Source organism: Phyllopteryx taeniolatus, chromosome 4 (genome assembly GCF_024500385.1).
Source record: "Phyllopteryx taeniolatus isolate TA_2022b chromosome 4, UOR_Ptae_1.2, whole genome shotgun sequence".
NCBI classification, from domain to species: Eukaryota; Metazoa; Chordata; class Actinopteri; order Syngnathiformes; family Syngnathidae; genus Phyllopteryx; species Phyllopteryx taeniolatus.
This window is the reverse complement of record NC_084505.1, coordinates 31,591,100-31,616,512: the sequence shown is the minus strand read 5'-3', so window position 1 is coordinate 31,616,512 and position 25,413 is coordinate 31,591,100. Positions and strand designations below refer to the sequence as shown.

The 25,413-nt window shown below is 40.1% G+C and overlaps 2 protein-coding genes and 1 non-coding gene across 6 annotated transcripts; 1 reads left to right on the top strand and 2 right to left on the bottom strand.

Moving 5' to 3' along the window:
* Positions 1-705: 705 nt before the first annotated feature.
* ift56 (intraflagellar transport 56) lies at positions 706-14,134 on the bottom strand. 3 transcript variants are annotated; one of them, XM_061771707.1, is made up of 19 exons: positions 14,021-14,132; positions 13,548-13,612; positions 13,340-13,480; positions 12,273-12,365; positions 12,075-12,189; positions 11,188-11,237; positions 10,907-11,052; positions 7,494-7,665; positions 6,547-6,621; positions 6,366-6,468; positions 5,823-5,878; positions 5,051-5,104; positions 4,911-4,974; positions 4,735-4,823; positions 3,979-4,062; positions 3,824-3,893; positions 2,951-3,057; positions 1,942-2,075; positions 706-1,134 (listed from the first exon to the last, which is right to left on the bottom strand). In XM_061771707.1, exons 2-19 carry the CDS (start codon positions 13,548-13,550, stop codon positions 1,020-1,022), a joined length of 1,671 nt encoding a protein of 556 aa, XP_061627691.1. In that variant the 5' UTR covers positions 13,551-13,612; positions 14,021-14,132; the 3' UTR covers positions 706-1,019. The 3 variants fall into 3 exon arrangements, 2 of the variants coding, with proteins under 2 accessions (XP_061627691.1, XP_061627692.1); XR_009788256.1 differs by lacking the exon at positions 2,951-3,057 and having other exon boundaries at positions 14,021-14,134; XM_061771708.1 differs by lacking the exon at positions 5,051-5,104 and having other exon boundaries at positions 14,021-14,133.
* Positions 14,135-14,456: 322 nt separating this feature from the next.
* On the top strand, positions 14,457-14,529 carry trnar-ccu (transfer RNA arginine (anticodon CCU)). The gene has a single exon. It is a non-coding gene; the product is annotated as a tRNA-Arg (tRNA).
* A 386-nt stretch (positions 14,530-14,915) lies between these two features.
* LOC133477202 (mitochondrial glycine transporter B-like) lies at positions 14,916-24,286 on the bottom strand. 2 transcript variants are annotated; one of them, XM_061771706.1, is made up of 7 exons: positions 23,783-24,286; positions 19,098-19,222; positions 18,789-18,873; positions 17,832-18,011; positions 17,535-17,703; positions 17,286-17,449; positions 14,916-16,854 (listed from the first exon to the last, which is right to left on the bottom strand). In XM_061771706.1, the coding sequence occupies exons 1-7, from the start codon at positions 23,795-23,797 to the stop codon at positions 16,732-16,734; spliced, it is 861 nt and encodes a 286-aa protein (XP_061627690.1). In that variant the 5' UTR covers positions 23,798-24,286; the 3' UTR covers positions 14,916-16,731. The 2 variants fall into 2 exon arrangements, with proteins under 2 accessions (XP_061627690.1, XP_061627689.1); XM_061771705.1 differs by lacking the exon at positions 23,783-24,286 and adding an exon at positions 20,527-21,330.
* Positions 24,287-25,413: the final 1,127 nt, after the last annotated feature.

Sequence of the window (25,413 nt, the reverse complement as noted above, 5' to 3'; positions counted from 1 at the left end):
GAATATATTTATTTTAAATTCATCTACTGTCATTTTTCACACAAGAGTAAATTTTGTCCCCCCATAATGCACCTATTCATTTGCATTGAGACCCCTTAATAAGATCCCTAAAAGAAGTTTTATTTATTTTTTATTTCCTATCAGATTTTTTGGGAATGCCCCAACTGTCCTTTTCCATACAGTATTTATTTTTATTTTTTTACACATGCAGATATTATTTACATTTTATTTTTGCAACAAGACCGAATTGCCCCATAACAGTGTATAATATTGCACTCACCAGCCACAAAACATTGCCTTACCTGGGTAAATAAGGGCTTGATAAAATAATTAAAATTAGGTACACCTGCAGTCCAAAAAGATCTAATCCAAGAGTTGTAATAATAAAACAAAGATTACAATGCTCACTTGTTCTTTACAACAGCCTGTAAATGTCTGGATTAAAACGAGCCCATTTCAATACTAATACTAGATTTCTTAAAATTCCTTTGGCTTCTGTCATTTACACATAGGAGTATGTTTTATGTATTTACACATATCAGCTTTTTTTTTTTTTTTTTTTTGCAATAATACAAAATCCCTAAATATATACCTAGAAAATACAAAATAGAAAAACAAAGATTTATAATGCATCACTAGCTTTGTAAATGCATAATTTTGGGATCTCATTCGGTTGTACATCATAAAATGGCCAGTCAGTGTGTATAAAGTATTTGTCATTTTTTTATTTCCATATACCCAACACTAGTTTCTTTTTCTTCTTGATTTTCATCTTCTAATCAAAGTCATTCAGAGGTACCAATAATAACGATAATAATAAAACATTTTTGGTCCTCATAATTGAAATTCAGCTATATTATTTGGTAAAAAAATAAATAAAATACCGGCAGTAACACAGTCTATTCAGTACAAAACAAAACAGCATACCAGATATAACCATGTTAGCTTGAAACATATATCGATTGTGACATGTGGACAGCTGATGTGTGCGCAGCGTTCACACGAAACGCAGCAGTCGGTCACGAGAGGAAGACTCTGTTGTCTTTGGCCCACTTCCTCATGGCTCGGATGATGTATTCCACCTGCGGGTTTCCGGAATTGCGCAGCAGCAGCACCACCTCCTTAAGCGTCTCCCTGGCACACGAGCGACACACAAGAGGCCGTGCGACACTCACTCTTACGGTATTTATCACATTTCATTCACGTAATTTACACAGCTGCAGATGGGGGGTGAGGGGTGGCATCTATTGACCATTATTACTATTACGCGATGCAAAAAAAACAAAAAAACATATGACGCAGGGTTGGGTACATTTTGGTACAGATCGAAGAATTGTTGTCACTTTTATTCCCACTTTTGTCATGCATGAATCCTAAGGACAAAAATGAAGACATGTCGGAGGTTGTCATACAGTGCGAATCTGTCATAAAAAAACAAGAAAAAAAACAAGAAGGGAGCCTCATGCATCATAAAGCGCTTTCATGCGGCCTTTCAGTGAGTATTTGATGCTTTGATTCTTTTATGATTATTTTTTTCCCCCTTCAAATAGAATGAACTTTTTATACTGAAATTTGAGTAGCTCTCTGGGCTTGAATCAAGCATAGCATTCCCCCACTAAAACTCATTTTTCGATTCAGGAAGGCAGAAAGTAAATAACTATAATTTGACACCTTAATCGAGAAATAATCATGTGCTTAACAATCGTTCTGGGTTCGAATCTCGGCTTCTTATGTGGCTGGCTTGGACAATCATAACGTTTTAACACAAAATTGGATTAAAAAGCGTCTATATCCTGGTTTATAAACATTACAGAAATGATTTTCATGATCTATTCTGTTAAATGAAGGCCCCTGTGACATAAAATTTACACCGTGTGCTGTTATAATACATTTGGTAAGCGCTGTGTGTCATAAAAATTTATGTATTATGAATAAACATACTTGGACTCCTTGTTGGCTAAAATGAGCTGAAAGATGCCAACGCATGCCCCTCTCTTGCCCTCCCAGTAGTTGGAGCCTGGGTTCAGCTTCTCCAGTGCATCAAACGCTTTGGCCGCATAGTAGAACTGGCCCATCTGCAACACAAATACAGATTTTTACCAAATCTGCCCATATTTGGTCACAAGGCAAGGGGGAAAAGTTGAATACCCCAAAAGTGGTACAAATTGGAGATCAATTACAATATTCTGGGTGAACGTGCCTGAAATCTAAATGATTACTTCCGTGTCTGTTTTGCTTTTTCTTTAGCTTGTTTTGTGATGCCACAACATAACGGGAAAATTGCGATACAGATAACAAAGCAATTCTCGCTCAAATGAATACATCCATCCATCCATTTCAACACCGCTTATCCTGGTTAGGGTCGCGGGACGCTGGAGCCTATCCCAGCTAACTTCGGGCGAAAGGCGGACTACACCCTGAACTGGTCGCCAGTCAGTCGCAGGGCACATATAGACACGGACAACCATCCGCACTCACATTCACACCGTCACTGAGTGGGAACTGAACCCACGCTGCCTGCACCAAAGTCAGGCGAGTGTACCACTACACCATCAGTGACTCCTTAAATGAATAATTAATTTTGATGAATAATTCATGTTATTTCAAAGGTGCCTTCCAAGCCACTGTACAAACATAGTTAAAAGATTTCAACGTGAACGTGCTATGACTACTACAACTATGAAGTGAGGGGAGGAGCCAAAGCCCAGTCTAATGGAAAAGTAGTGCTTTGGTGCCATCTATAGGTATTTATAAAGCTTTTAGAGAGGGACCAATTATTCGAGACTTTTTGCTTTTGGCAGCAGGGCTCACTCAGTCCCGTATGACATTCATACTCCGTGATGTCAAATATCGTGGAACACCCTGTATTCTACCAAGCATAGGCAACCCTAAATAGCACGCCGCTGAAAGCATAACTGTTCACGACTATCATATATCTCCGTGGCTATACCTTGTAGCAGTCATTGGCGATGAGCTGGAGCAGACTGAAGGAGTCAGAGGAAGTGCCCATCTTCAAGTAAAGCTCCCAGGCGAGACGACCCTTCTGGTTCATGACGTCTGACAAGGAGAGTTTACGCATCAAATGCCAGAAGGTAGACTTCAGTCACGTGGAGGGACGGATATCGAAAATCTCCAGCCCGCATCGATGGGAGCAGTACAGCTGTATGTCGCTGTTGCACAGGCTCAGGTCTCTTCAAATTTGCCTACCACGGCGGGTGAGAAGTAAGGTGGGGTGTGCAAACTATGGCCCGCGGGCCAATTACAGCCTTCTCTGTTCTTTAATCCGGTCCACCGAGCAATTACATTGTCAAGAGTTCTGTAATTTGTGTTGCATTAATTTAGCCGTTTTCACCCCTAAAATTGATTAATTAAAGATATATTTATTCCTTTTTTTAATTCATATATCTCATCAAATAATTGGTTGATTTTGTTTGTTAAAAATAGAAAATAAAAACAACTACAAATACATTTACCATGTTGTATTTTAATAATTAATTAGAATGAATCATTATCAGTAGAATTTAAATCATGAGAATGCATTTTGTAAATTAATTAATCTGATTAGATAATTGATTATTTATTGGAAATGATAAAACAAAAATTACATATACATTAACACTGTGATATTTCATTAAATATTTTGCTATTTAATTATAATTAAACTATAAATAATGGCAGAAAAAAAATACTTTAGTAAAATAAAGTATTTAATATACTTTACATGTAATTCATTAGTTTTATTTTTGAATTCATCATTTCCATTAAATAATCGGTTAATTCATTTATTGCAAATAACAAAACAAAATACAAAAAAAATACATACAGCAGCGTGCCAGCCAGCTGAGGTATACGTAGTCACTTTTGATCTTCTCACTCTGAATCAGAAGAAAAATCTGGATGGAAAACATAAAAATGAAATAAATCAAGTGAATAATCTATCAGAAAGAATATTAAGCGGTCTTGCAGGCGCTGAGGTACCTCCTCCGCTTCTTTGAAGTTGCCAATGGCTGCCTTGGCCTGCGCATAGTTGAAATTAAATGAATCGTCGTTATAGAAGTAACCCTAAAATAAAAGGCACAATCAAACGTCTGCATTTTCTGTTATTATGAATGATGTGATTTTTTTTGATTGTAACATACTGAATTTCCTCATATAGTGATCTGGGATGTTTATTTATTTGGTGTGAACGTCATTTTATCTTGTATCTTTTTTCCTTTTTGTAAATTAGCCCTCAGTATGGCTCCCAAGAAAGTGAAACATGAAAGTTATTTTGCTGTTAAGTCCCGTGACCCCGCGGCCACAGGGGAGCAACCTGGGGGAGCTACAAGGCACTCTATCGGGAGGCCACGCCATTTAAAGGCAAAATGCACAAACTGTGTGTGTGCGTGCATGTATGTGATTTTTGGCTTACGTTTTCAAATGTATATTTTACAATTTAGTGCTATTTTTCTTTACTAACAACATCGCAGCGCCCACGTAGCACCACCTTGCTTCCACTGATTTATGAGTGTGGTCACGGAACAAATTCAAGTCGTATCTCACGGCGCCACTGGAATTATAAAGTCCTCCTCTGAGGAAACGTCTTAGCTCAAATAAACGATCTACTCTATGACCCTGCCTATTATGAGGACATTCAGTAAGATATGCCACAGTCACAAGTAAGCTACGTGCTTCGTAATTCATACAAAATGCATTTTATACAGCGTGGGATAATATACTGCGATCGTCATGAACCTTGACTGAGTTGAGATATATGAGAACGTCATTAAACTCTCTCAAGAGGAAGAAGCAGGAAGCCATGCACTGTCTGCCAGGAATAGTGTCTGAAAGACAACACACAAAAATAAACATACGCTTTGCTTGCCCACACAGCTCTGCCACCAAAATGTTCACATTTCATTTCAGCGTACCGCACTCGCTGGCTGAGCCTCCGACCAACTGGAAGAACTTCTGCGCGACTTTTAAGTAATCCCTCTGGGAAAAAAACACACACGGAGTTACAGTAGCACACGCACACACGTTACACGTCGCGTCAGAAACAAACACTCACCGTTCCAAGCTGTTGCCCCAGTGCGGCATTGACCACCCCTTTCAAAATATACTCCTGGCAAAAATGTTCAAATATTAAGACTCCATGATGAGATGAACCTCCTCGGTCAGTCATTCTCAAATTGCGCTACGAATACTACTAGTGGTACGTGGGCTCCCTCTAGTAGTATGCAAAATCATCACTGCATTAAATGTTCAAACTCTGCATAATGTTACAGTGGCTTACAATAATATTATACATACACTTCTTGGGAACAAAAGGTCCGTCTCGATTTTGATGAAAACACTTGGGCCTACAACGTTGCTGTATTTTATTTCTTCGTATTTATTTACAAAAAAAATATATTTATTTATTTTTAAAATGTATTTATTCATGTATTGCTTGTTGCTGTATTTTAATGTTGGTTATGATGGTGTATTTTTTTTAATTGGTGCTTGGTGTAAAAAGTTTCAGAACCACTGTCCTAGGTTGTTCAATTTGTAGCAATCAACCTGAATGTCATGGAAAAATATTCAGACTTCAAACTATCATTGTAAGAGAATAATTCTTGAACGGTATCATCATACCGGTGCTGGTTCTGTGGTGGAATTACAGAAAAAGTACTTGCGGAGTTAATTCTTCAGATTCGCAGTGAGCTGACGTCTTGTTTGACGTCACATGATGACAGTCGGACGTTTTGTTTGACTTTTGAGGCGTACTTTTCCAAAACGTTTTGGATCATCTCCAATTTGTACGACTTTTGGGCCTCGTAGGCGTCAATGAGAATCCTCACCTGAGGCGTGGCAGGATCTAAATGTTGGATGAGGTTGTAAGCTTCCTGTACATCATCTGGAAGAGTCACATGTAACATGTAACTTTTCATTCTGACTAAATGTAATGAATAGTCTCTCTCTGGCCACAACATTTGGTACACAAGCTAAAGAGACCCAATACAAGAGATGCTATATTTGGAAAAGATAATAATGCTGTTTTGTTTGACAGTCAGAGAGGTATTCATTAAAAGGGGACACAATGGAAAATTGACCGCTTGTATTCAAATACTGTACTTGGGTTTTTGGAGTGCCTGTCCACCCCATCCATCAAGTGTAAAATTAAACATTATGTTATATGCCTAGTTATGAAAATGTGTCTTGGGGCAAACCCTTTTATACTTCGCTTTTACACAAGAACCTCCTGACTAGGTTTCATCAAAAGTGAGGATTATTATCTTTGTAAAAGGGCACTATTTTTTGATACAGCACTCGTATTGGATTTCATTAGTGTGTGCCGGTGTACCTTACACTGTGGCCTGCTTCATTAGTTTGGCATCAGTCACCTTGTCTCAGGTAGTAGATGACAAGGTTGAGTCTAGCCTCGGGGATGACGTCGATCAGAGGGGGCAGCACCTGTAATGCGCCCTCGCCACCGCGAAACACCACCTGGAGGAGATAAACCAAGATTGTTAAAATAAAAAAAAAAATAAGAAAGTAGCAGTCAAGGCTCAGCAGGAGGCTTACCAGGTTGTGTCTAATAAGCTCCTTAGCAAACTCAAAGGAGCAGGAGGAGATGTCGATAAGGTTCTTCAGCTCAGCCTGAGTGAGAGGCACAGGCACACAAACACATCAAGTGTGTAACCATTAATGTCAAGGACAAGCAGAAAATCACTCAGTGGGGACGAACATGTATATATGTGTAAAAAAATAAAAAAATAACTAAATTTAAAAAAAATAAAAAAGAGCTCCTCAGGGTATATAGAAAGCTGTTTGTACGGCAAGCGTATTACAACATTTAAAAGCGAAGTTTGACTATCCAGGATTAACATTGTAGATATCAACAGCTTTCTGACGGGTCACAATTACATTTTGAATTACAGATATCTGTAACAGAATTCAGTTTTGCCTAGTCAAAACTGAAGTACAGATTTCTGCAAAGACATTTCGCCTCGGACGAAAGGACGTCACTTTTGCCGTTCATGTGTATAGGCTTTCTCATTACAGATATCCATAATTCAGTGGCAAAAAAGCGCTGGTGAATTACGGATATCTGCAACGGAATCGTAGATATCTACAACTCCAGTTTGAGATAGCTACCATTTCATTTTGCCTAGTTATAAACTGATTTAAGATATGTACACCCCCAATTCCAATGAAGTTGGGCCGTTGTGTTAAACATAAATAAAAACAGAATACAATGATTTGCAAATCATGTTGAACCTATATTTAATTCAATACACTACAAAGACAAGATATTTACTGTTCAAACTGATCAACTTTATTGTTTTTAAGCAAATAATCATTAACTTAGAATTTTATGGCTGCAACACGTTCAACCATTGCATAAGTGTGCAAGTGTGCTCAATTGTCTTACAATGACAAAGAGTGTACTCGTATGTGAACCTTAAGCTGGAGAGCAAGGATATCGAATAAATACTCCAATGGCTTTCCATATCCGAGCGAGCGCGCACCTCGGCTGCTTTGCCGTTGTATAGGCTGAAATGATTGCAGGCCTTGAGGTTGAGGGCAATGGTAGAGTCGGGGATGTTCTGAAGGTACACCGCCAGCACCTCTTGCGACACGTCGTAGTAGCCCAGCTTGTAGTAACACAGGGCCACGTACACCTTCATCGCCAGCAAGTCTCTGGGGGAGCAAAGACAGAGGTGACGCTTCGTTGGCTACGCCTGCGACGTCCAATATGAGAGCTGGATGAAAAACGTGCCCTTTACAAAGGTAATACTCATTTTTGTTTGACAATGTCGGACAATTTTGTGCTTGAACTGCTGTTTCTCATATTTTCCCCACTCAAACAAAATATAACAGCTCTCAGTATGATACAGTGCAGTTAGACACCACTGCAAAAAATACTGTTGCGTTATGTCAAGCTGAACTGAGAATTATTATCTGAGCAAATGCAGACTTTTTGATACAGCTCTCTGCCCAAAGAGGCCCACAGATGTCACACCCCACCAGAATATCATCTTTGTTCTTTAGTATCATTGATTTATTGTTACCTTCCTCCTGGTGTGGGTGAATTTCAGCATTTATTCAAACCAAAAATTGTCTGTGGAGTTCTGGACATTATGTGGGGTATCGCTGACCAGTGGGATAAAAACTGTGGCGAGATAAAACGAACAGACATTCCTTTAAAGACAACAATGTCCAAAATTATGGATAGGGAACCTCTCTGGTTTGAGATATCACCTATCGTCTGAATTTAACAATATCCTGACATCTCTCCCGCCAATGGTTCAATTAGCATTTCATTCATGTATTCAGGACTTAAACCGTGTAGTGACTTATAGACCCGTAGCAGAATTTTAAAATCTATTCTAAAGCTGACTGGAAGCCAGTGTAAAGACTTTAGAAATGGAGTAATATGCTCTGACCTCTTTGTTCTAGTCAGAACCCGAGCCGTAGCATTCTGAATGAGCTGCAGCTGCTTAATGCTCGTTTTAGGGAATCCAGTCAGAAGACCATTATAATAGTCAAATCTACTTGAGATAAAAGCATGGATGAGCTTCTCCTGGGGCCTCATGTGCAAAGACTTGCGTGGATTTCCTACTAAAACATGGCGTACGCTCAAATCCAGAAAACGTCGTACGCACGAAAATATCCAGATGTATGAAACTCTGCGTACTCATGAATCCAAGCACATTTCCTTCGTACGTTCCAATCAACGTGGAAATGAGCGCACATGTCGGAGTAGCCGACTCCTCCCTGTCCACGCCGACATTTGAATATGCAAATGACATTTAAATGAACCCTGCACCTGAGATGCCGATCTCTGCACGATCAGAAAAAAAGGAAAATGAGCAAGGCAATGAAGAATTTTTTTTTTGTCTGCATGTGAAGTTACTCAATGACGTGGAGGTGCGCAAGAAAATCATCTTTGGCACGCTGTCCTCCGGTGTTTAACAACACACGAAAGAGGAGTGAATGGGACAGCGCGTGTGCGGCTGTCAATGCTGTGGAGACAGAATAGCGCGCACACGCTGAACTAAAAAAGAAGTGGTCAGACATTAAGGTGGATGTGAAGCGGAGGACAGCTGCCCACCGCCAAAGTGTGGCAAAAAAAAGGCGGAAGAACCGGCGCGGTACGCCTCACCCCGTTCGAGGAGAGAATCGCTGCGATCATGGGTGACGCATCTCCCAGGGGTGATGGGAAGACGTGGCTGACTAGGATCACCCCACAAAGTTAATACCATGTATTTTTATAGCTCATAACAAATGTGTTCATACAGTAACCTACACTCAGCCCTGTGAGATAAAGGTTCATGCGTAAATGTTGTATGTGTGGTATTTGTAATAAATCTTTTGAATTCAAATAGAAGCACATCAGCATATCAAAGAGGATATCAAAAACTTTGACTCCTTTTTTTATTACTCAATTTATTATTTTAATACACAGGAGTGGACACGCACGCTGAAAAAAAAATCATGTTTTTTTTTTAGGAGAAGAGGGGTAAATTATGTCAATTTAAACACATTTTAATCATGTGTAACCGATGTACATGTTCAAATGAAGTAAATTCAAGGGACTCTTTTTTTTCAGTGCATGTGCTGGAGTCACGAAGCGATTGTGAGGGCAATAGGCGGCATAAATGATCGCCTTGATCAATTAATAGGTGTCCTCACAAATATCAGTGCTTCATTAAATACACTGGTTAACGAATGAATTATCAGTCCTTGCCTCAATTGCATTGTTGAAATCAAATGTTGCCGGGCATGAATTGTTCATCAGTGCTAATTGTTCATGTCTCTCTGATGTGCAGATGTCCAGCATCACCTCTAAGTGTCGCCAAAGCACCAAAAGCTGCAGAAGAACGCCAGCCATGCAGTTGGCCTGAGGCACCGCACATTTCCACGGTCATGTCCCTCTTGATACATCTGAACTTTGCCGTGAAAAAGAACGGACGCCACGTTTTTGTGCGTACGCACCTTTTGTACATGAGGCCCCCTGGTCTGCTTGACACATGTAAGCCTTCACTCTGGATATGTTCTTCAGATGGTAAAAGGCAATTGATTTGATATGACTGTTGAAAGTCAGGTCGGAATCTATCAGAACACCAAGGTTTCGGACTTGGTCTTTGGTTTTTAAAGAGAGTGACTCCAGGTAATTACTAACAGCAGTTATCTTTTCTTTATTGCCAAAAACAATTATCTCAGTTTTGTTGTGGTTTAATTGAAGAAAATTTTGGCTCATCCAGATATTTATCTGTTTTAGACAGTGACACAAAACCTCAATTGAACTGTAGTCATCTGGAGACACTGCTAGATATAACCATGTGTCATCTGCATAGGTATGAAAGTCAAAATTAAAGTTCTGAAGAATTTGACCCAAGGGTAGCATATACAGGCTGAACAGGAGGCGTCCAAGAACTGACCCTTGAGGGACCCCATAGGTCATTGCCATTCGATGAGACTGAACACTTCCGATGGTTACAAAACAACTCCTTTCCTCCAGGTAGGACCTGAACCATTTAAGGACTGTTCCATTTAGTCCTACCCACGTTTCCAACCTGTTCAGCAGTATATTATGATCTACTGTATCAAAAGCCGCACTGAGGTCCAACAAGACCAGAATTGACACCTTTCCTGAGTCAGTATTCATTTAGCACATTGATAAGAGCAGATTCTGTACTGTGATGTTAGTCGATGTACCACTTTAAGTCTTTTATTTTTCAACATAAAGCCTCTTTAATTTTGTTTGCCTAGGTATGACATGTAGATATTCATATTTTAAATGTAAATTTTGGGGAACACGATGTATCTATTAATTATGAAGACATACCTGCTAAACACATTCTGTAGCATTTTCTTAAATGAAGTGGCGCCCAATAAAGTAAAAAGCAAAAGAAAATAAGAGCGAAAGAACACTCACATGTTCTGCAGGAGAAGGCGTTTGTAGATCTCGATGGCCTCCTGGTAGTGCGAACGCATGTAGTGGATGGAGGCCAAGCTCAGCTGGTCCTCCGTCACGTCTTCCAGGTTCTGGTGGAAGTCCATAAGTTTCTTCTCATCACTGAACTGAGACACCAGCGCGTTGGAAAGCAACAGATGGGAAAAGAGGAGTGCAACGTGATGGTGGGTACAAGGTTGCCTCATCACATTTAGAGAGAACAACAAAGTTTTAAGAAGCAGACGTAGAATGTGGTTTTTCACCTTATGAGCCAAGTGGAAGAGGAGTCGGGTTTGGAGGGGGCACTTCGCCGCTGCACAGAGACGAAACCAAGATGACAACCAAAACAAGCTTCTTTTCTGTCTAACCACTGATGAATTTATTGTTGCTACCCAGTGAAACGCATGCATCTATAACTATAGTTTCTTTTTCTTTTTAGCCATAAAACAAAAAATATTTTTAAGATTTTTTTTTTAAGATTTGCATGTATTTATTCATTTTACTGTATTCCAAATACAAAATGAACGAATCTATGTTATTTCTTTATTTTTTCCACATTCAAAAAACAGAGAAAATTTACTGTAGAACATATTGCTGCTTCATGTTTTTGGTGAGGTTTTTTTTTTTTCAATCAGAAATATGAAAAGGCATATTTTCTATTTTTTATTTTTGTATTTATACTAAAATAATTTATCCCAAATTTAAGGCATTTTGTGATTACCCCTTGCCCCCATTTTTGTTCTTTGTTTGTTATTGTTTTAAACAAAAAACAGACCTTTCATTTTTCAGCTTTTTCTTTTCTTTTCATCCATTTATAATTGTATTATCTTGTGATTATTTTTTCTACACAAATAGGACAAATATTTATTGTTTTACATTTTGGTGATGTTTTACTTCATTCAAAAAATGCAAAATTAATTTTAAATCTACATTTTTTCGTGATAATTTTAAACACCAAAAGCAAAGCTGAATGTCATTTTTGATGTTTTGCATTTGTTTGTGATTTTTGTTGAAAAAGATGGAAAAAAACCCCACAAAAATAAGAAGTATTACTACTATGTGGTTTTCTGTATGACATGTTGAAGTTGTATCTAAACTAAAACTTCAATAACAGCTTCTGTGGCAACATGATTGGTGGCGATTTATTTACCTTTCAACGCAGCCTCCTCAGCCTCTTTATAGAGGCCCAGAAAAAACATGGCGCAGCCGAGATAGACCCACACATCAGGAGGACACTCAGGCTTTGCGGTCAGTGCTTTGTACTCCTGTCGCAACAACGACACGTCGTATGTCGGGACTTCATGAAGTCGTTAACCACGCCACGTAAGGCGCAAATATGGAAAAGTACCTCCATAGCTCTCTTGTAATCTCCCAAGTGAAAGGCGCAGAAGCAAATCCAGAGGTCTGCGTTCTCCTCTTGCTCTCCAATATTTCTCTGGAACTATTCAGAACAAAATTCATCAGAAAATTATACAGTGGTGCCTTGAGATATGGGTTCAATTCATTACTTGACCACGGTTGTAACTCAAAACACATCTCAAATCATCTTTAACCACTAAATGAATGGAAATGCCATTAATCCATTCCATCCTCCCAAACATTTTGTAATGTGTTTAATGAGAAAAATAGAAATCTGTATTAATATACTTCATTAAAAAAAACATTAACTAAGGACATGATTAAATAGAATTTAAAAGATTTAAACAGTTTTTGTCACACTTTCTCCTGTTATGCACATTTTGGTGTGAGTGCCTTGGCCACCTGGGGGCAGTAACATTAGTCGTTCTTCGCAGAGGATTAAGACTATATGCCTGTGAGTATTATTTATTGTCTGCATGTGCAACCTTTGAAACTATTATTTTTATACTATTATATACTACAACAGCGGTGTATTCATTGTCAAGTATTCAGTCGAGTATGAAAAAAAAAAAAAAATTCCCAAAAGAAACAGAAACAATACCATGAACATTTCTGTGTTCCATTGTACAATTAGTCATCCAAATTCAACGGCATCTTAACTAACCGCAGATTTCCCAGTGGTATTACTCATGATTACGTGTATTGCTTGGTCCCAGAACCTGCTTTCCTGAACACCGCAGTGCATGAAAACAATCAATTAAAAGAAAGATATCCGGAAACTAAAATTTCCCTCTTCATTTCGATTGCAAAGATTCGCCATATCCAAAGACGACATTCACTTTTATTAGACTAGAAGCTTTTTTTCGTGCTGGAAATGCTCTAGCTTAGATTAATACAATACCACACGCATATTCTCTCACTAACTGAGATTGTTTATTAGCATAGATCGACAGATAGGTCGACAGATAGATCGACAGATAGATCGACAGATAGCTAGCTAGCTGATAGATAGATAAGATAGATAGAAAGAATATGGTAGTGTGGGTATGAAGGCACCTCCAAAAGGGTCAATGCTCCAAGATAGTCTCTCTGCTGTAGATATTCCTCCAAACTGGGAACTTTACTTTTGTTTTTCTTCTTCACGCTGACGCTGGCCGCCGTCTCGCCACCCACGGCGGGCTTCACACGAGACAGGATCTGCAACAAAAAAGTTCATTCTTATTCCATTCATACAGAATACATAATGTTTTGAATGTCCACTCACCATGTTGACAATTTTAGAAGTCAGCTAGAAGAGAACACATGGAGGCATGCTAACACCGTAGCTTCCTGTTAAAACCACAGCACAATGAATACATGTTTAGTATATTTGTTTGTTAGGACCACTACAGTGATTACATGTTGAAGTCCTTACAGGTCGTGTATGCGTCTTTTTATTATGGTTACCTAGCAACAACAACGCCCTCGTTGAACAACAAGCCCTTTTGAAATACATTTAATAATCATTTAAAGTGCAACAGTGGCTTCTTGTAAGGCGTATCAGTGCTCCTAAAAATAAAATAAAATAAAATAAAGAATATTTTTTAACACACACACACATGCCCCCCAAAAACAAGAACCGAAGCGCCGACAACAAAGTCAGTAAAAACGTAGTCACTTTTCGCAGTTAGGTGACGAAAATAGTTTAACGCGGTGAAAATGTGACATTAAATAAACACACGTTCAATGCCGGTTTACCTTTTCTAGAATGTTTTAAGTTTTTCGACAAAATGCTTCCCGGAGGCCGCCATCTTGGCTTTCTGCTTGAGTTTGACGTCACATTGCCTTGTCACACGAGCCGGTTAGACGATTTAAAAGAATATCAAAAAAATATATATTTTTATTTAAATTAAATTATTATTTCCTTAAATGAACACAAATTTCTGCTGAGTTGACTTTCGAAGGCGCGGCGCAGGTGACAACAGATGACGCGAATAAGCGGCGAAGTAGCGCCGCGTCGTTGCCTAGCAACAGCAACATTGCTACTTCTGTCCCTTCCGGGTGATATCAATGAAATATGTTGCCCTCATATTGGACTAATGTGTAAAGTGTGTGTGAAGAAATACATTACTTAAGAAATATGAATTCCTTGTATTTTGTTAATATAAACGGGGTTGGTTTCAATTACCACCGAGCCCCAGTGGCCTAATGGATAAGGCACTGGCCTCCTAAGCCAGGGATTGTGGGTTCGAGTCCCATCTGGGGTGTATGTATTTTTACATTTTTAAATATGTGTGTATGTGTGTGTGGGAGGATTCTGCACAATTTTCCATAAATTACATTTCTAATCAAAACAGTCACATTGCAAAATGATGATGAGACAGAAACAACAACAAAGAACTAGTAAACCACATCGAGCTAAGATAATAAAAATGGCTTCATCCTAAAACCCCCAAACCTAATCCTGCTGCAACACATACCGGAGTGCTGAATCAGTGAAGTCATGACAGAAGTCCGATTGTTGAAGTTGCCACGTGGAACGTTGCTGAAACAATACAAGCAATGTAAAATGGCAGAATGATGAAATACTACAGCTGGCAAGTGGCATGTTTAAATCCACTGCATCTGTATTAAAAACAGATGACACATGGTTCCAACACATTTATTGAAAATTTATTTTTATTGACAATAGAAATTGACAGGCACAATGTCCGAAGCAACACTGCACAGACCATGTACAATAACAAGGATCATATAGTCACCATAGACGGAGACAGGAGTGCACTGTCAAATGACTACAGTGACACGCCCACACTGAAGGAGGATTAAGACACTGTTTCGCCAGCCTCCATGTCGCTACCAACTGCAGAAACATGTACTGGCAACACACGTATTTGGCAGTGTTTGCATGGACGTCAAAATACCAATAAATCACCTCTCTATAAGAAATATGTACAGCAAAGTGCCTTCAGTTGATTTTAACCAGTAACTGGTGACAAGTACATTTATGCTCACGTTCAGAAGACCAGAGAACATGTTTGTCAAGGTTAGCGGAGGGGGGAGGCCTTCATTTTGGATCATGAGGCCATAAAATCAGTCAACTGGAGCGCTAATCGTCTCTACATAACAAAAGATCAGCATTAATACTGCACAGGAAACTCATTTACAACACATGGTAAGACTGCAACACTTTAATTCACCTTATGCGCGAACAATTGAGGTGCAACAATTAATCGATTAAATCGAATCAATCAAATTAAACTTTTTGTGATAATCGAAAAACCGTTTAGACCTTTTGTTTAGCCTAAAATTGTCCAAATCCTCTAATTTCAGCCTCTTAACAGTAAATACTCTGACTGGTTATCTTTGCATTTAATCAAAATAAGCCATTTGCAAACATCTGCTTTTACTTTGGAAAACAACGATCAAAATGTTTCCCTATTTCCCGACATGTACAGACCAAACCAGTAACTAAATCCTTATCAATTTATTTAAAAAATTATAATTTAATATATTATGAAAATAATTATTTGCAGCCGTAGTGTAAGCTGTAATTGAAAGGTAGTTGAACCTGAAGCAGCCTCAGAAGTGTATCAAACTAGTAGCCCTTCGCATGACTAACTACCCAAGAAGCAGCTCTCAGTGTCAAAAAGTTTAGCGAGTACATCACTCCCTTTCGTGTGATACTGGTTAATTGTTGTTCATTTGGTTTTGTTTAATAATTAAACAACACAAACAACAATTTGTTAATAAACAGTCATCAAAAGATTTTGCAATACATTTTAATGCAAAAGAATTTTTGTCTCCAATGATTCGATTAATTGACAGAAAAATCAATACTAAAAATATCTGATCGCCGCAAAAAAAAAAAAAATAATAAAAATTCAATACTGAGCTCCGTAAACCCAATTTAGGTAAGACTGAACAGCAGGGGAAACAAAATACAAACTGCACTGCTATTTCCCTTTGAAAAGAAAAAAGCAAATATATTCAATAGAAATAGAAAAATCCTAGAATGAGTCTAAGGATGTTCCGAGTCACATAGCATGTTGTTTGACAAAATATTTGTTTTGGTGACCTTTTAAAGAATAGATTTGAGCAGTATAACAATAAGCCAAGATTTTTTTCCCCTTGCATCTATGAGTATTTGTGATTGTCTGAGCTTTAAAACTAAACCAATTTTCTTATTGGGAGGTTGACTGGCGAGTAAGAAACCCTGCTCAAGTGTGTGCTCCTTCAAGAAATCTGGCAGAATCCAGTGCAGTTCTGCCTGTCAAGTGTTGCTACATTGTAGATATTGACGCACGACAAAGTTCAAAATCTCACACCCACAGATATTGTACACATTTTCACAAATAGTTATAATAATTTAGCATCAAACGCACACACACACAGACACACACTCACTCACACGCAAGCGCTCTCACTCTACAGGCTCGATGATATTCCTGAAGGTCTCGCCCCCGTCTTCAGGACTTGAGGCCCATCCGAGCCATCAGCTGTTCATAGACAGTCCAGGCCATGGCGGCCATCAGAGTACGGCGAAGGGACCGAGGTATGGCCCCGCGGAAAAAGCCGCTGAGACCGTGTTTCTGAGGAAGAAAACCAACAGCAAATGTTTCGTCTTTAATGCCTGAAATAATGGAAATTGAAATAATTTTGATGGAAGAACAATGGAAATTCCTGTGTACAGTGGTGATTTCAGATACAAGTTTGATTGATTCTGTGACAAGGCCTGACACGGAACTAAACATCGGAAGTAAACTCGGCTTTGCAACTCTTGTCAGAATAAAGTATGAACTATGTTACTTTTTGATTCAAATGCGAAAAAAATTTCAAACAAACTCATGGGTCAAGTCAATTCGAATCACCACCAATTTGTTCGTAGCTCTACCTGTGTACAATACCACACATAAGAGCATTAAGCACACACAAGCCAATTTTTTTCCTTGCTGTGGGTGGGGTCTCACACATTTTAAAGATGTTAAAAATCGCTAAGCGTGTACCCTAGCTTAACAGTCACCTCATAGACGTAGCGAATAGCGTCCGTTGTGCTCCAGTGTGATGGGCTGACTTGAATGTGCGTCTTCACCACATCCGCGGGTTGCGTGACCAGCGACGCCATGACACCCGCCACCACGCCGCAGCTGAAGTTGACCAAGGGCATGTAGACTGACGACGTCACCTCTAATAAAATTAATTAAAAAACAACAACAAGAAAAAGCGTTAGCAGCGTGGTGTTGGCTTCTTGGGAGAACGTGTTGGTTCAGACCTGCAGGCAGCGTCTTCTTGGCCTGGCTGTAGAACATGACGTAGATCCCGGAGAAGGGGGCGTCGCGCAGCAGCGTGGCGGTGAAGCCGGAGAACAGCGCTCTCACGCCCTCCGTCTTGTACATGCTCCTCAGAGCGCCGGTCACGCTCACGTAGTTGTAAAAGCCACTCTGGGACAAACAAGTGACACTTCATCACTTTTTTATGGCTCCTCAGTTAATTAAACTATGTACACTTATCTATAGTGCCACGATGCGCTTTGCCAAGTTAGTGTTCGCTTCCAGTGTCTCACGTTTACCTCAAAGCGCGTTTTGATGACGGTGAACGGCAACATGCAGACGCCGGCCACCGCTCTGGCACCGGCCCCCAGCAGCACGGCCTCGCCGGCGTTGGGTGCCCGGTCCAGGAAGAAGTGCTGCTTGAGCGAGTAGAAGGTGCTGAAGTAGATGCCCACACCGGGGATGCAGCGGACGAACGACTGCCAGGCAGAAATCGACACATCATCATGTCGTCATTTCTTTTGCATCTGACTTTGCCAATTGTGGTTATGCATAAATGCGACAGCTGTTGCACTCTGAAACTTATACAGTCATCAGCGACAACATTAGGTTCACCCGCACAGTCTGGAAGCAAAATATTTCAACATCTCACTTTTTTCCCCAAACGAGCTGCGGACTCTTTGGGGGAGTGACGCAAAATATTATCTCTCGTGGAGTCTCAATGTAGTATATTGGCTGTGTAAACTGTAAAAAGACAATATTATTTTCGCACTTGAAAGCCTGATTTCCACCATGAGGTACGGTTCGGTTCAGTTCACAATTCGGATCAAGCAAACCCTGATCAAGCCTGCGTTTGCACCTGCTGCATCAGTTACTGCAATACCACGAGACGGGGCAGTGTATTGACAGTACTTGTAAACAAGAAACACTGAAAAGGCCGACGGTTTGTTGCAGTCGGATATTTTGGGTCTCTTTAAAAATGCAAACCTGCACTGTAGCAAACAGAACCGAATCGTATCACTTGATAAAAATGTGGCTAAACACTCAAAGCAGCCTTGCTGGGTCAACCCTTTACTGCTCAGTGACTGTTTTTTTTTAATTTTTTTATTTTGTCAATGTCTTTCTATCTCCAAAGTGTTCTGTAAATTGACTGTCTGTTGTCGTACTAGAGCGGCTCCAACTACCGGAGACAAATTCCTTGTGTGTTTTTTGGACATACTTGGCAAATAAAGATGATTCTGATTCTGATTACTCACAGGGGAAACTCCTTTCCACAGGCTGAAGACACTTTCTGTCCTTATCACGTTGATGAAAACGCGAAACATGCCCACTTTTGGTGAACTAAAAGACAAAATACAAGGAAGGTTGGTCATACCTTAGCTATTGCAACATGGAATACAGTGTACAGTAAATAAGTATGTATCCTCGGTGACTGACACCGAGACTAAGTTCCCTTTGGGGGTGACGTGACAGCCTGCAAGCGTGTGCGACCTTGTTAGCTTGTGCCAGGAAAGCACGCCAAGTGTGTGTGTCAAATAATGAAATGCTTATTCACGCAAACACACCCTGGCTTTGCGGTGTTCTGCAAGGTCTGCAGCCGTGTCTTCACCAGATCCAGAGGCTGGAAGAGCAGCGTGGAGCATGTGCCGCTGAGGGAGCCGCACATGAAGGCTTTGAGAGCTGGATGGGCCTGAGGACACAAAAAGGATGGATGGAGAGATGAAGAAAGAGGAGAAGAGGGACACAAAAAAGCACATACAGAGGGGAAAAGAGGAGAGGATGCGGGGGGGGGGGGGGGGGGGGACATTAAGCTGGCAACGGTATCACAATGGGATGACATTTTATTGACCTAATTAAATCAGTCTAAATAAACGTGACTGAGTCACGGCTGTTTACTTGGTGTTATATCCTGGTGAATAAATACTCTTGACAGAAGGACGTGTGCCACCCATGCAGCCACGATGACGGACAAGTGTACTGACAGTCCGCACGCACACACACACACAGACACACACACGCATTCATGCAATAAAAGGTGAAATTGCAAGACAAGCGTGCGCGCACGCACATATCTTGGCACTCACACGCACACGGGTGGATGACGGGTAAACGCCACACAAAGACGAACACACACTACTACACGCTCACACACTCTCACACACACACAACTAAAGGTTGGATGCCAAGGGCTACGCGACACAAAGATAGAAAGACAAGCGGACACACAATATAAGGTGAGATGTCAAGATTGTGCTGCACAAAAATAGAAAGTAAAAAAAAAACAACAATAAAAGTGGGATGTCAACGGTGGTTCTGCACTTAGAACAACACTGTCTCTCTCCTGATACACACACACACGCGCACGCACACACACACACTAGAGATGGAATGCCAAGGGTTGTACTGCACGAAGAGAAAGACACTTGCACGCAATAAAAGGTGGGATGTCAAGGTTGTGCTGCACAAAGATGGAAAAACAAGAACAAACAAACGCACGCACGCACTCACACACAATAAAAGTCAAAGCTTGTGCTGCATGAAGACGAAACCACTCGCACACGCACACACAAGGTAAGATGTCAAGCGTGTTGAGCAGCGGTAGAAAGACAAGAACACACAAGCAAACACGTACACAAACAAGGTGGGATCGTCAAGGGTTTTGCTGTACAATAATGCGAAGACACACACTATACAAAGGTGTGATGCTGCACAAAGATAAAGAGACCAGAATACATAAACAAACACAATTGAAAAAAATAAACACACAATAATGGTGAGATGATGATTCTGATTCTGATTCTGATGTTGTGCAGCACAACGAGAGGAAGACAAGAACACCCGTTGGTACAATGGAGCTCTTGAATAGCATTCGGCGTGGAGACGAAATGTGAAGCCTCGTGGACAAACAGGCTAGTGCTGTTGAAGGTAAACAGCCACACAAATACATCAGAGCGCGTCAACAATGTGGTCAAGTCCTCCACTTCGATGTCCTACCTTCCCCCCCAAACTGCTTGGCCCTGCGCTGGAAGGCTGGTGTTTTTCCTGCATGTTGGCCCAGTTCACCTCACACTATGAAGTGATGGTGCCGTCGCAAAAAGTGATGGTGCCGTCGCAAAGTGCATGTCAGCGCATGAAGCATCACTGGCTGCCACAGACACCCAAATAAAAAAAAATAATAATAAAAAAAAAAAAGAATAAAAAAGGCTCTTCGGAAGCTGGCTCGTCGTCCGCCCTCCCCCCGTTTGGTCGCCAAAAGCAGAGGCTTATAATCTGGGCGACGCTTTCCACGGGCTTCTATCTTTATCTCGCGGAGACACACTCGCACATGTGCCCGCCCCTCTCGCTGCTGCGCCGCATCTTTGTCAAATGGCATGAGTCATGGCATGCTGCTCTGTGTGTTGCATGGACTAGAAATGGATGCACGGCGCGCTTTAATGGACCCCTGGAACCTCCAAGGCGCTGAGTCCCAACCGCTGTGATGTGGCATATCAGTATGCCGTGAGAGATCATCAGGTGTGCACAGGAAATTACCCAGTTTCACTTTACTGGTCCGAAAATTAATTATTTGCAACAATGTACAGTGGACCCCCGTATACTCGCTTTTTGGCATCTGGGGGCATCCGTGGATTTTTTTCTTTTCTTTTTTTGTCCTTTTAAAATTTTTAATCAACCCCCGCTATTCACAATAGCATAAAGCCGCCTATAATTGACGCCTATTATAGAACCCCAATTCCAATTAAGTTGGGATGTTGTGTTAAACATATATTAAAAAAAGAATACAATGATTTCCATATCATGCTCCACTTATACTTAATTGAATACACTACAAAGACAAGATACTTAATGTTCAAACTGATCAACTTGATTGTTTTTAACAAATAATCATTAACTTAGAATTTTATGGTTGCAACACGTTCCAAAAAAGCTGGGACAGGTGGCAAAAAAGACTGAGAAAGTTGAGGAATGCTCATCAAACACCTGTTTGGAACATCCCACAGGTGAACAGGCTAATTGGGAACAGTTGGGTGCCATGATTGGGTATAAAAGGAGCTTGCAATTCACAAGCAAAGATAGGGCGAGGTGCACCTTTTTGTGAACAAGTGCTTGAGAAAATAGTCGAACAGTTTAAGGACAATATTCCTCAATGTACAATTGCAAGGAATTTAGGGATTTCATCATCTGCGGTCCATAATATCGTCAAAAGCTTCAGAGAATCTGGAGAAATCACTGCATGTAAGCGGCAAGGCCGAAAACCAACACTGAATACCCGTGACCTTCGATCCCTCAGGCGGCACTGTATCAAAAACTGACATCAATGTGTAAAGGATATCACCACATGGGCTCAGGAACACTTCAGAAAACCAATGTCAGTAAATACAGTTCGGCGCTACACCCGGTTTTGGAGAAACATATGCTGCCATCCAAGCGACGTCTTTTTCACGGACGGCCCTGCTTATTTCAGCAAGACAATGCCAAACCACATTCTGCACGTGTTACAACAGCGTGGCTTCATAGTAAAAGAGTGCGGGTACTAGACTGGCCTGCCTGCAGTCCAGACCTGTCTCCCATTGAAAATGCGTGGCGCATTATGAAGCGTAAAATACAACAACGGAGACCCCGGACTGTTGAACAGCTGAAGGTGTACATCGAGCAAGAATGGGAAATAATTCCACCTACAAAGCTTCAACAATTAGTGTCCGCAGCTCCCAAACGTTCATTGTCAAATTGTTCGTTGTCAAAAGAAAAGGTGATGTAACACAGTGGTAAACATGACCCTGTCCCAGCTTTTTGGGAACGTGTTGCAGCCATAAAATTCTAAGTTAATGATTATTTGCTAAAAACAATAAAGTTGATCAGTTTGAACATTAAATATCTTGTCTTTGTAGTGTATTCAATTAAATACAGGTCCAACATGATTTGCAAATCATTGTATTCTGTTTTTATTTATGTTTAACACAACGTCCCAACTTCATTGGAATTGGGGTTGTAACTGAATAAAAAAACATTTTTATTGTCAACTCAATAAATTATTGAATAAGTGGGGATATGCCATCTATAAGCATTTTTGGGGGGTGGTTCCTGCCCCCAAAAAGAAAAAGAATAAAAGTAAGGAAAGAAACTCACCCAAAAAAATCTGCGAACAGGTGAATGTGCCGGACGGCAAGTATGCAGGGGTCCACTCTATAGTTAATGCTAAGTGACATTAACATTCTTAACAGTCTTGCTGCACAAGTTCAACATTCAAGGTACTACTTTAGGATGTAATATTTTTAACAGTGGTAAACCTCTTTTTACACTTGTGTGACAGTCATGCTTCACATTTGGCAATTGTCTTTAAAAGGACTTGTGCAAATTCTGGGGGACTTCCCAGGTGTCTTTTGCAAAAACAACTGATGCCATTTTGTTTTTGTGCCGTTTATGACACATTTATGCCATAAAGCAAATGCTCCAAAGTTATCACAAAACATTAACCATTGTTGTCACACAGTAACTTGTTTTTTAATGACAACGCCATAACTTTATATAGACTGTGGTTTAATTATTAAACGTTAAGGAGACAGTGAAATGTACTACATTGTTGTGTACAGCAGCTGCACATCAACCCTTACCGATTTGCGAACTTTCTTACAGAACCTTTTACTGTACAACAAAACTTTAGTTTGCATGGTCTGATAAGTCAGTTGAGGTTGTCAAGATTTCCAGATGGATGTGGATATTCATGCAAATTTAAAATTATTTCTATATCTTAAGTTGTTTTATAAAAGGTGCATCTAGGAGGAAAACACACAGATTCATAATGTTGAAACTGCACTCATATGTGAATATTTGTAGTAATTTGCTCCAAAACTTTTGGGGGGAAATGTGGAATTGTCATTACTTATAGCTTATTAGGCTATGAAAATACCAGCCTGGCCAAGTTGAGATCAAATTGGCGTGAATGTGGTGGCGCTTTGACTAAAATGGAGTGTGTTGTGCGTGGGTCAAAAGGTAAAGTTAACCTCATCTCGGAGCCTCATTTGATCTATTATTTATTTATTTGATCTGTGTAATATACTTGGCAACTTCTTTTTTTTAATTCATTAACATTTTGCAAGTTTGTTAACAACACTTATCTGAGGTGTGTTAAATTCATCTGCCATTTTTATTTTTTTCCCCACTGGTAATATCGACAATTATTTTAAAAATAAAGGGTGTGTACAGCTCGCGAATTTATGCCATTTGCGGCTGGTGTTGATGCCAGCACACTCACCGCGGCGAACTCCATCCTCACGCCGCTCGAGCTGGATGCTGAGCCGGCAGGATCCTTCTCGCTGACCGCTCCCGTTTTGACGGCGCTCCGCGGCGGGATAGCTTCGGCTAATGCTAGCAGCCGGCCGGCGTGGGAAGGTGAAGCACGAGCTTAGCGCCGTGGTCAGCCGAAAGCAGTCGAAGTCGGACGGCTAGCACTCACTCGAAAGTAGAGTTAAGGTGTCACGAAGACTGCGTTCACCCCAAACATTTTCAAAAACGCCATGTTGTTGTTTGGGGACGTACACGGAATAGACTTTGACGTTCTCGCGTCGAGAGCACTTCCAAGTCTCACAATTTCTACCAGTTTGGACACACGCTAAGTACAATAGTTGCAAGAAGCCAACGCTAAAATAATAATAAAACATATATAATAATACAAATAGTGCCGCCAAAGGTCGTTTTTCGACTTCAGTGGCGAAGACTGACAGCGAATGGACCCACTTTGGGAACGTGCTTCCGCTTCAAATTTAGGCTTGTCTGCTACACGTTACACTTCAAAATAAAAGGAATTGGAGCTTCAAAATAAAAGAATTTGGATGTGGAAATAAAAAAAAAAAAAAAAAAAATTTTTTAAAATGCAACATTCACATTACACGTTTTGTAATTTTGTAGTTTTACGTCAGGCTTGCAATTTACAACGGAATGATCGACTGTTCAAAACATTAACTTATCCTTTAAAAACTTTAAACATTGGGCCCTTGGTATACCTTTCAATGTGATGAGTGACCGAAGATTACATTGTTTTTAGATTTTATTTTTTTTCATATTTATGGCTGAGAATCCAAAAAAATTATCTACAGACTTTACCACTGTGTTGGCATAAGTTTGCAATAAGCTACGGTGCCATTTATGTACACATTTGTACAAAAGGTGACGGAACAATGTGGGGTCAGTGCTCAGGGGTCACTTCCAACAAAGGCAAAACACACTCAAAAATTAAATGCATTCTCTTTGATGGGTTGCTACATGTTACTTATAAAAAAAATAAATGAAACACTAAAAGGTACCATCCAGTGCAACAAAAAAGTGTGAAAATGTGACAAAAGGGCAAATCAAAGGCAGGCACAACAAAAAAAGTGTGTGTTTGGGTCTACATTTGTATGTACAAACAGAATTCAATAGCAATCAGTCTTGTCAAAGATGAGAGGATTTGGGTTTCTTCTCAATCTCAAAATATTGAACACTTCACAAGATTGTAGTTAGATTTCTGACATGGTGTATAACACCATTTGTCACATAAATTAATATTTCCCCAATTCCCATTATTGTATTGTGCGTAGTATCTTTCCATAGTTGCTTACATTGATGTACGTAATGACTTGGGAGTAGTCAACTTTCCCCACACATGAAGATTTGTCGTAAAATAGTTCTTTTGAACACGTTTAATATTGAAGATTGTCAGCCCCGACCTGTTTCGTACCGTATAATCGGGACACATCCACTCATAACACATCAGACTTAAGAATAATCTTATGAGACAAAATAGTCTGGCATTTGACATCCTTGGGAAGGGGCAAAATCAGGAGAAAAACAGCCAAATTGTCTTAGTGTGTGTGTAATGGGCCTTAAAACATCCAGTTTCCCCTGACT